Source organism: Sinocyclocheilus anshuiensis, unplaced genomic scaffold (assembly GCF_001515605.1).
Source record: "Sinocyclocheilus anshuiensis isolate Anshui unplaced genomic scaffold, SAMN03320099.WGS_v1.1 scaffold1102, whole genome shotgun sequence".
Lineage (NCBI taxonomy): Eukaryota > Metazoa > Chordata > Actinopteri > Cypriniformes > Cyprinidae > Sinocyclocheilus > Sinocyclocheilus anshuiensis.
In genome coordinates, this window is record NW_015539924.1 from 446,159 (window position 1) to 458,287 (window position 12,129).

A 12,129-nucleotide genomic window follows, 5' to 3' on the forward strand; every position below is an offset into this window, starting at 1 on the left:
GTTTTTTTTAATGTAAAAAATTATATATATATATATATATATATATATATATATTTATATATTTATTTATTTTTTTTTTAATATATATTTTTTTTTCTAATATATTTCAAATATGTAAAATATATTAAAATAAAAGACAGAAAGAAAGAAATACTGTATTGTTTGTAAAGCCCCGTTCACACCAAGAACGATAATTATAAAGTATAAAATAACGATAAAGATATAGTTCTAAAAATCGTTCTCAATATGAAAGAATGGCAGAGTCCACACCACAGCTATAACGATAAAGGCACAGAGAAACAATATCATTGGAATCACTTTTAGAGCGATTTTTTCCAGCTGATGAACAATACAAACATTGACAGCCAATCAGAATCCATCCTGCTATAAAGAGCTCAAGAATTTAAAGCGGTAGACGCGCGTGCGCTTAGAATAAACAGACGATATCGTTCGCTGGTCTGGACGCTAACATCGTTATCTTTCTAGTTATCGTGCTTGGTGTGAACGGGTCTTAAGACTGATGATACACGGGGCAACTTTTTGAGCAATGTTGCCGTCAAAGGGCAACCAGGTGAGACACAGGGCCCACGACCGATTTAAAGTATTCCGATAGAACTTTGTTACCCATTCTCAATGGGAAAGTGCCCAAGCAACAATACTCAAAAAAAGTTGCCAGGCAAAATTGCTCAAAAAGTTGCCTCATCTTAGTTTTTCATTATCAAATCAATCAAGAATAACAGGAAGTCCACATAGAGACGCCCTGTCAAGTCACTCCCTGTGACTTCCTGTGTGACATAAAAATGAACAGGGTAAAAACACAAATAAATTATATAATGATATAATAATGAATTCAAGAACAAGTTTGTGGAAATAAGGTAGTGAAATCTCATTCCCTATGGCAAAATATTTCTCAAGTTTGCACGCTTGATAGGGCAAAGGCATTGTGCGCTTCATTCGCATGGCTGTCAGCAACTGACATAAAAGTTGTAAGTGTCATAGCACCCCTTTAAATAATCATATCACCATCACAGAGTGAGTGGGTGGAGACGGGGGACATGTAAGGACAATGGGACTGATAATGAGGCACTTTAAATAATATATTTCCAGATGTAATAACGTGTGACTGTGTTAGAATGTGCCATACCAGTTTCTCCTCTGAGGATCTTCTCCAGAGCCACACCTTTCTCCTCCAGAGCTCTCTGCTTCTCCTCAACTTCCTCCAGCTGTCTTTGGATTACCTGCCAATTACAGTATACCTTGAGAAACTGGAATATATCTAATTCATAGGAATGTTTCTAAAGTAGATATACTTCGCGGTCAATTTACAGGTAAACCTCCCTCTAAAAATGTCCTAAAAAATGCTATTAATGATATTAATGACATTTAAAAACTATAGCAATCTATGGCTCATATGTCTGTATGTCTTACCTGAGCCCGGTGAAGTCTTTTAAGCTGATCTTTCTTGGTTTGTTGGACGGCTGTTTTCTGCTGTGAGGTGCCACTGTGAGTCTTTATAGCAAATAGTAAACAAAAAAGTGACAGTTTAAATTAGGGCTCTGTGCTTGAATATGTAGAAGATTTGAACAAATTGTTGGAATAGCATTAGCTGTGTTTCGTTTAGAGAAGCAGGGGAGCTTTTACCCTTTGTGAGTCTGGTTCCTGTTCCTCTTCACTAGATGAGTTGGACTCCTGTTGTTGTTGCTGAGCAGACGCTGTGGATACAAACCCAAAACAATAATGTATCATTTAAATAGCAAACTGTTTATTATTAAGGGATTTATCAGTAAATACTAAAAACAAACAAATAAAAACCCAATATGGGCTGTCAATAATAATAATAAAAATAACAACAACAACAACAACAATAATAATAATGATGTCAATTTTTATTTTAGCTCAAGGCATCTTTAATTATTTAGGGAATAAAAAAAACTGTTATGCTGATTATGAACAAATGTACATGAACCAGCTCATCAGAACAGATCCATTATTAGAAATGACATTTATTAAACTGCATCACTATGCCATCAAAACATTGTGCAGCAAACAATGTGGTATGTATATGACGTTTTTTTAGAAATGTTTTGATACATCTCAAGATTAAAGCGGCATGTCCCACAGTTACCTGAATATTGCATGCAGGGAATATAATGAAAGCCACTGGAAGATTATATTGCATTATATAAGAGATAACAGTGCTGCATGCAATAACAATGGAGTTAACAACCAGCAACAAGGGTTTTGTGCACATGCGTACGTCATGCAAACGGCGCATTGCATCAAAACTTTAATCACCAAACTTATATCGTGTCATACATTTACACGATAAAGAAGTGAAATTATGTTCAGACGAATTAATGTGTTGCTGCACCTGTTAAATACTCTGTGCTTTTATTTTTCTCTAGCATTTTTATTAAGTGATTTTAAACTGCAGATGAGTGTCAAAGGTCACTTTAACCTGCAATTACCTTTGCTTCTGAACCTGGAAAGAATAGTCAAGATGTCCTTCTGGTTGTCTCCTTTCCTCTGATCTGCTCCTTCGTTCCTCTTAATGCGCAGAGAGGAGAAGAAATTGAGTTTTCTGGGCGGTAAAGAGGCCATGTCATCTTTTGTGCCCTTGTGGGTCTTGGAGCTGAGAGCCACCTGCTCCATTAACGTGGTGAGCTCACTTCCTGTCCTCACTCTGGATTGACTGTCATCGGTAGATGTGTTGCTGTGTTCCTCATCCCGGTTGCTCTGAATGCTGCTGCCAAACAAGCCACTGAGGTTGAAGGAGCCCTCAGACAACGGCCTGGCTTTCAGAGGTCTGTTTCTCCTGAGAACCACAGGGTTGTTTCCTTTGCTGGTGGAGAAGGACTTCCGGAGACTGTTGGCCCACTGTTGGAAGCCAAGGAGCGGAGGAGTGGGTTCAGGTTGAGGACGGCTTGGTTTTGGTGGAGCTTCTGGTTCTGGTTGATCGTTCGGAGGACTCGTTGAGGTTCTGTCCCGTTGTTCTTCTCCAGAAGTCAAGGGCTTTCCAGGAGCGGCCAAGTCCCAGTTGAGCAGCTTCTCCTTTTCAGATAAAGACAGCGTGAGCTTCTTCTTGGGGCTGAGGGAGTTCGCCTCTGAGGGATCGGCTGTGATGACAGGCCCTGGAGAGGAAGTGCTTGGTTTTGGGGATTCGGGACGAAAATGTGTGCGATATAGAGGGATTTTTGGGATCTCTTCAATGGGTGTTGACTTCTTGTCCTCCATTAGGGGGCAGCCAGACTCTATAGTCGATGTTGCAGCCTTTGTTGGGGAGAGCTGTTTGAGAAAAGACAAGATCTTTAACAGCCGTTAACAGAATGAACAAATTAAATACTATTTTGATCATTTGGACCAAGAAACCTCCTAAGCAGCATTTGTAGAACAGCTGGAGTCAATAACTGATCATTTGAGGTTAGACAATGATGTTACACAGATTGACAGACAAAAAAAGTGAAAGTAAATCAGTTTACAGATTCATGGATCTCCTCAAAGTCTGAGTCTCCATCTTCCTCTGCGAGGGCTTCAGTTTTATCGTCTGGTTTTCCACGGTGAAATTTCTTAATCAGGACGAGGGGCAGAGCTGAGTGAGGAAATGATGTCACAACGGGCTTTGATAAGTGATCACAGATCTAATGAATTAATAATAAAAAAAAATAAATGAAAATAGAAAATAAACACATGAATAATAATTATATGATTGAACAAATAATAATACATCAATAACCTTTTCAATGTAGAAACTAAATAAATAGTGAAATTCAGTATTCACTCTGGTTAGTTTCACTTGGAATTATAATATATTGGCCAAGTTATACTTGCAAGGAGTCTGACATGGTGAACGATGGCTAAATTGTGCTAATAACTACAATAAGGATCTGGAATTAACTGTAGGCAAAACAATTACATTTTGCTGAAAAAAACTTAAATGTTTGCCTGTACTAATCGCTGTTGTATGAGCTCAAACAATAGCTGTGAAACAGACCAGCAGCGCCCTCTGGTGAAGAGGGAGGATATGACCAGCACCCAACAAAAGACACAGTAGTCTGCCTCTGAATTTTAATGTATATAATGTATAACCTTTGGAAAAGTTGCTTTAGAGTTTTGCTTTCGCTGCAAAATACTAGGAAACTGAGCTCTAATAATAAAGCACATGTGCTCAGGCGACCAAAAGCTGCATTAGCTTTTATAAATAGATCATGTATGACGCTTGATATTAATCCAGTCAGGATTAACAAATTAATTCAATTAGTTACGTGTGGCAACTAACATCACAGACACTCCAATAAGCAAGGCTGAATCATTCAGCATGTTCAGTTGAGACACAGAGCGACTCATTATTTTGAGCTCTTTATCAACCTTGAGCAGTTAAACAACTCCGGCCTGCATAGAAACTCAACCTAGAATTAAGATCGTGGCTGACAACACAGGCTCAATGGGAAGGAAAAATACTTCTGCTGTGTCTTTGAAGGTTTCCATATTGTTGGTTTTATTCGTGGGAGACTGAATGATACTTACTGGATCGGATTTTCTTCCTCCAGAGGTTGTTTTTGTTGGTAATTTCACCTTTGGTTGTGGACCAAAAGAGGAAATCAGAGTGAGCGCTTAAAGTGACATTGATAATTTAAGAGCATTTTATTTCAATATACAGTACATCATTTATGGTTTCACCTTGGAATGTGTTTTCAGCCAATAGCCAATAAAGACAAGCTAAGCAAACAAATCCAATAGCCGTTGTCTGACATGCTACATGTGTGACCGAACAAAATGTTCAGCCCGCTCAAGACACGTCCACAGGCCAAAAATAATATACAGTCAATGGGAAAGTCTGGCTTTGACTGCCACTCCTTAACCTCATTCAAAAAAAGCAGATGAAAATCCAAGCAGGAAACTCAGAGATGAACTACAAATCAGTCCTCTAATTAATAGTGCAAAAGTGTCATTTTTGGACATTTAAACCATCCTTGTATAAAAGGGACGTGCCCTTCGATATGTGACCTGAAAAGTGTCCAAATACATTTTGGGGCCATTGTAAAAGACAAAAATACGAGATCCTGTGACATTGTAAAACTATGAGGGAAACATAAGTTTTGACTGACCTTTCTGCAATGGAGAATCAGGACACACAGGTGCAGGATCTGCAGGATCTGCAGAATCTGGCTTTTTAGATGAATCCTTGACTTCACTATTCCAAAATATGCAAAAGAAAGTATTAGACCGGATCTTTGTAGCTTTCACACTTACTTATTAGCTATTTAAAGGGGTCATATGATGCTGCTAAAAAGAACATTATTTTTATGTATTAAAACAGTACAGTAATAATAATAAATACTACAGTTATTATTAATTATTAAATGTTAACGAAATGTTCACTCTAGACAATGTAGAAATAATGAACTAACACCGTATCTCTCGCTCATATGGCCCAATAACACTTGTGGAGTCTAAAATGTCGACACAGGTAGACATTTTTTAGCTCCTTGTCATGGTAAATGAAAAGTTTAATTTTTAGACTTAAATTTTCGGTACTTGTCTTTCAGTTCGGTATGTGCACCGAACAAATACCGCATTGTTTTAACCACTGCACGAGTGGAACTTCATTGGAAACTTCCAGTTTTATATATTGTTACTTTTGATAAGAAGCAAAGTCTTTTCTTTTAAATTATGTGCATTTTTTTTTCTTCAGGAAATTCAATCAATAAATACCATTTTGACGCTCTTTGACTTTGATGTAGCGCGACGGATCACTGTATAAACGCCTCAGTTCAAACAGCGCAGAGAGCGCAATCATCCTTTCCTCTTTACTAATAGTTTTAATGTGAAATAAACAAATGAACATCTCATGCCTCATGTAATCTCTCAACCAATGTTTCAATCGCGAAAGACGTCAAAAAACAGCTTGTATCAAAATGTCACGTAGCATTTCATTTACCTCAGGCAAGTCATCAGTGTCCACAGCTCGTTAGTTTACTATAAATTAAGTCTAGAGAAGAGCTTTTCGTGACATATTAGACTATATACTCATATTTTACTTTTTTATTATTATTATTTTTAATTACTTAATGTATGTTTAAATAAATCTTTTATAGCCTATCACAGCCACTGTGTAAATCGAACTGTGACGTCAAAACCAAGGTACGTACCGAACCGTCATGTTTGTGTTCCGTTACACCCCTATTAGACATTTAAAGTGAATATTGTAAACCAACCTCATATTTATGACCTCCGTTGAGTCTGAGAGGGCCTGCACCTCTGCACTCTCAGCCGGAGCACTGGGCTTCGACAAACCCTTCGGGTCATTCTGAGATCTGGAGTCTGATTCGGCTCCTGCGGGGTCCACGCACACACATGACAGACTGAATTTATAAACTAGACCCTGCTATCATGCTCTCATGTTCAGAAATTATTACGTACCTTAATGTCTGTATTTCACCAGAACAACAACAACTAATAATAATAACAACAAACAACAAATTGTTTTGTTTATTAATTTACATTATTATTATTATTATTATTATTATTCCACATATCCCTGAAGAGGAACTTTAACGAATTTATAAAATGTTCCATAGCAGTTTTTAGTTGATCACTTTAATTAAATGGTTTGTAAAAGCTGAATTCCTGTTTGAATGACAGTATAAGGTCATTGAAAGCTTTTATAAGATGACAGTATGTCTGAACACTTGGCTATATATGAACCAATTTCTCATCTCTTTATTCATGTTAAACAGACATTATAACCTTGAGACACTCTCCATATGAATGTCTGTTTTGATTAGTGTTTTTCAATAGTCTCTATCTCTCACTATTTAGCTCTTTCCCTTTAGCACACTCTATGATAGTCATTCATGTATATGCTGTATACCAGCGGTGGTGAACTCCGGTCCTGGAGAGCCGCAGCCCTGCAGAGTACAGCTCCAACCCTAATTAAAACTCACCTGCCTGTAGCTTTCTAGTAAAATATTGCATGCGATTTATCGTGCAGCCCTAATATATATATATATAATTTATAATGTATAATTGAAATGATTATTCTGTATCATTTGGAGTTCAAAATAGAAGGCAGTGCAATCACCTACAAAAAGCAAATAAAAGGACAGGATAGAAAAGACCCAAAAGAACCAAGTTAAGTTTGACTATAAAGGAATTCAGACAATGTAAAATGGGTCTGATGCATGTTCTAAAACTATTGATTAAAAATGGTTTGTTGCAGTTCCAATGCTTTTAAAAAATGGGATGTGAAGTTAAAAAGTGTGAAAAGTGAAAAAACAAAAAAGGGGGAGGATTATGTTTGGGAATCGTGGGTGTGATACATCTGGTACAGGGTTATTTTTTAGGCCTATACTTAATTGTGATAGTTGGGTTACATTTCTTCTTATTAGCTTGGCAGTTGCATTGATGAATACAAATACATCTTTGCTGAGGGTTACACAGGAAGCTCACTGAATCGGCAGACAAAAAGGCAGAAACAAACTTTTAGAGTTAAAAATTAATTTATTTTATGCGTACAGGCTTTAAATATATTATAAATTAGGAGAAACAGTCTTTTATTGTAAAATATACAAAGAAATAGTAAGCTAAAATGTACAAAAAACAATCCTTAAAGGACTTGAAAAATTGTGCAAAACTAAGTCTTCTTATAGGACGACCTCAGTTTGTTTTTAGGAAAAGGAACAAGAGAGTGCTCTTACATGGGATTGGGATAGTAAAGCAGCCTCTGCAACAGAGAGGACAAACACGGAGAGAAACAAGAAGGGAGGTTACTTTACAGGACGCTGTGTACTAGAAAAACGGGTGCATTTAAAAAGCATGCTGGGATAGTCAAGCGTACAAGGGCACTTCTGTTGGTACGTTAGCTCTGGTACAAACAAACACAATGCCGACTTCCGGTGAAGGACAGCGATGTTTGGGATATCTAATAAGAAATGTTCATATATTAGACCCATGCTGCATTCACAATAGTGGGGTTAATATTATAGTTAAGGGAGCCAGTGCAAAGCGAAACAACCTGATCACCTGACCCATGCAGGCCAATCGCGTTCCTGCTCTCACGGTTCAGCCAATCAGAGGTTGGAGCATTGGAAACTTGAAACAGACTATGTATGATGTAGAAAAGGATGCAATATGAAGAGAAAGAAGGAAATTGAGAAAGAAATAGCACTAAAATCAAGGGTGAATTTTCCAGAACTATAATTATGCATGTTCAGTACACTTAAACACTGACAAAACAGTGCAAGAAAAACAAAAATACACTTTTAAAGCTTTACATCACACATTTAGTGGAATGTTTGAATACTGATTGATTAAACAATTGGAGGTACAGTACCCTATTCACGGTGATACAGAGGGACATTTCCTCCACTTTTACATTAGAAATCAATGCAGAATATGATGCATTTGTCCAACAAAGACTATTTGCATTACATCACAAAGAAAAAAATATATATTTTGGTTATAAGCTACATCTAGATTCCCCAAAAGGCCGTAAACTAAGAAAAAGTGAACATTTTAACAACAACAACAACAACAACAAAAGAGATCAAGCGTATCATATTTCCTCATTAACAAAGTCGTAAAAATGCATTTTAATACTGTTTGGCATTTCCATTGCACATTGAACAAGGGGAGATGCAAACATTAACGTCGCAGTCACGTTAACCGGCAGTTTCAGGCAGTTAGGATAAAGCGGCACAATCCTTCTCAGTAAAGTGCTCTTAGTTTATCAGCTTTGGATCTTACATTTTCAATCAAAGAAATATTTACGAACACTGAAGGTTTCTTAAACCCTGTAGGGCCATAGTTGTTCTTAAAGGGACAGTTCACCCAAAATGACAATTCTTTCATCATTTACTCGCTCTCGTGTCATTCCAAACCTGTCTGACATACTTTCATTTGCAGAACACAAAATAACATACTTTGATGAATGTTGATGATGTTTTTGTAATACAATGAAAGTCAATGGGGTCCAAAAAATAACATTGGACCCCATTGACTTTCATTGTATGTACACACTTTTCTTTAATTAAAATATCTTCTTTTGTGTTTCATTGAAGTCAGTCAGTCATACAGGTTTGGAATGACATGTAAAAAAAAAAAAAGACTATTGTCTTTTTGGGGTGTACTGTCCCTTTAAGAAGATTAAAATTCAGCATCTCACTCAAATTACGTAACCCTGTCAAAGGTACCGAGAAATAACTAATATTATAAGCAATAAACTAAGGATTTAGTTTTTCTAAAACTAAATTTAGTTTTAAGGATTAAGGATTAAGGATTTCAGTGTAAGGGACTGGCCCAGTCTACAGAGTTTAAGAAGCCCCTTCCCTCGTCAGTCCAGCGGTACCGAGGACCCTTTAAGGCAGCTGGGGCCCCCGGTACGGCTCGACTGACTCCATCATGCTCACTAGGGAGGGGGGGATGGCCTCTCGGCTCATCTGGCCTGTCATCTCATGCAGCACGTATATGAAGGGCACACCCAGACTCAGTAGCTCATAAAGGAATACATAGTCCTCCTGGCGCTCTCTGAGGTGTAGCCCTACGGCCCGGGCCGCCTTATACATCCAGCGGGCAAGCTGGCGGGGTGTACCGAACAGTGTGCGGCCCACGTGCAGTGGCCAGTGCAGACATTTCCTAATAAGGGAAGTCAGGGTACCTGAGGACGGGCCGCGGAGGCCGTCGGTGGCTGTGTAATCAGAACTAGCGCTGGACGAGGGTCTGCCAACTCCGTTGATCTGTAATAATGATGATGTAAATAAAACAGAAGAGGATGGTAACATTTACACTACACTAAAAAAGTTACTTCTAATGTACATTTCAAATGTGCATAGGATACGGCAAGTAGACTGCACCAGACAAACATAATGTATATATTAGTGATGATAATAATAAATAATAACAACAACAACAACAACAACAAATATTACTAATAACTAATAATTATAAATAAATAATAAAAAGAAAACTACCAATAATAATAATAAACCAATCTAGATGATTACTATTATTATTAATGTTATTACTATTATTAGTTATAGGTATTACTATTATTAATAATAATACATGACTGAATAATAAAAATTCTGAAAAGTTATTAACAAAATCTACATTATCTTGATTAATAATAATTATAATAATTAAAACACAACACCACCACCGATAACTAATAATTTCTAATAACTAATAATTAGTTATATTTCTAATAACTAATAATTATATACTATTATAAATAATAAAAATTTATTTTATAATTAAGTGTATAATAATATTGATTACTATTATTATTGTTATTACTATTATTAGTTATAGTAATAATAACAAAAATAATATTACTAATAACTAATAATTATAAATGAATAATAAATGAAGAAAACATGACTAAGAATAAGAATAATGCACAGATCTAGATTATCTAGATTATTACTATTATTATTGTTATAACTATTATTAGTTATAGGTATAAATAATAATAATAATAATAATAATAATAATAATAATACATGATGGAATAATAAAAATTATTCTGAAAAGTTATTATCAAAATCTACATTATCTTGATTATTAATAATAACTAATTAAAAACACAACAACACCACCTATAACTAATAATGGTCACGTTTGGACTTTGTTTTCAGTTTGCTTTGTTTTGCCCCATCTACAATTTGTATGCATTGTTATTAAATTACAAATAAATTTCAAATAAATTGTGCATCAGATGTAAAAAAAAATTATTTAAATAACTGATTTAAATCATTATTGGTCTATTGCCGCATTCTGCTGTCAAATATTTTTGTATAACTAATTCTAAACTGTATAACTGACTGATTTATTGGTTGACCACATCCGTTTAATAAAATGTATCAACATTACCTCTCCTCTTCGATGCCTACTGCTGATTTTTCTCTGAGAAAAGTGCAGCTTGCAGTAAAAAATGCCTGCAAGAAAATAACACAAGTAAATCATTTACTCAATTCAATACTACATACTACATGTAGCAGTCTAATGAATAAAAATGGCATTATAAACACAATGTCACTCTAACAAACCTTGGTTGGAGTCGAAGGCATGACCACCCAGCCGCAGCGTGCAGCCGCAGATGTTACAGCGGAAACACTCTCTGTGGAAGAAGTATCCCTCCGCACTGAGCCGCTCCATTATGTACACGCGCTTCTTACAGAAGTGACAGGTGTCGCTGCCGCCCAGACCCAGAGGAAACTCCTTCCGCATGCTAGTCTGAAACACAACATCATCCATTCAATAGTGGGAAGGGATAAAAGGGATCAAACTAAATTTTGCTGTTACAACATTGTTCTAATACACTGCAATGAGATCAGACACACAGGTTATTCATGGATAAATAAATATATAAATAAATTCAAAAACATTAAACTAAATAAATTATTAAATAAAATAATTTAATAATATAAAAATAAACTAAATAATTACAAAAAAAAATTCTATATTTTGAAGGTTACATGGCATTGCAAGTATTTTGCCATATTACTAGCACATTGATCAGCTGTTTTAGTGAGAAAATTAGGGCAAAACCAGCTAGGAACCACAGTGAAATATCACAATTTTAAGTTCGCAGGTCAGTGAAATCACACAATATGAAAAGGGCACAATATTTAGTTAATCGATCAATAAATCAATAAACCAATTAATCAATGCTTAAGCCAAAGTATGAAGCATTGTCCTGAAAAATAAGGCAAAAAGCTTGTGCTTTGATTAGCCAGATACTAGAATATATATTACCGCCCCAGATTCTGCACTTCTTCTGGCCTCTGTCTGTGGACAAAGACTCTCTTAACTACAGAAAATGTCACAAAGTTGTGGCCGTCAGCAAAAGAACATGTAGTTTTGCACTTCTTTCCGCTTTCTACAGATCACAAGATTTGAAGACACCAGTTTACAAAAGAAAACAACTGAGAAATAAAAGAAAACCTCATGACATTGGCCTACATCCTGATGCTGTAACTTTGCAATACAGACTAAATCATTGTTGGGAAAATAAAAAGACTTCTGATTCACATAAACGAGAACATCAGGGCTCCTCTTAAAGGGGTCATATGGCGTTGCTAAAAAGAACATTATGTTGTGTATTTGGTGTAATGCAATGTGTTTATGCGG

At 36.1% G+C, this 12,129-nt stretch overlaps 1 protein-coding gene across 2 annotated transcripts in view; it reads right to left on the reverse strand.

The window, feature by feature from the left end:
• LOC107686639 (protein-methionine sulfoxide oxidase mical2b-like) overlaps positions 1–12,129 on the reverse strand; it is a 61,228-nt gene that overhangs the window by 7,837 nt on the left and 41,262 nt on the right. For both annotated transcript variants that reach the window (XM_016483704.1, XM_016483703.1), the window contains 11 exons: positions 11,046–11,232; positions 10,870–10,934; positions 9,656–9,734; positions 6,216–6,333; positions 5,106–5,191; positions 4,525–4,572; positions 3,480–3,589; positions 2,469–3,285; positions 1,642–1,712; positions 1,429–1,509; positions 1,145–1,238 (listed from right to left, as the gene is read on the reverse strand). In XM_016483704.1, coding sequence (XP_016339190.1) covers positions 1,145–1,238; positions 1,429–1,509; positions 1,642–1,712; positions 2,469–3,285; positions 3,480–3,589; positions 4,525–4,572; positions 5,106–5,191; positions 6,216–6,333; positions 9,656–9,734; positions 10,870–10,934; positions 11,046–11,232 — 1,756 coding nt within the window. The remainder of the gene's footprint in view (positions 1–1,144; positions 1,239–1,428; positions 1,510–1,641; positions 1,713–2,468; positions 3,286–3,479; positions 3,590–4,524; positions 4,573–5,105; positions 5,192–6,215; positions 6,334–9,655; positions 9,735–10,869; positions 10,935–11,045; positions 11,233–12,129) is intronic.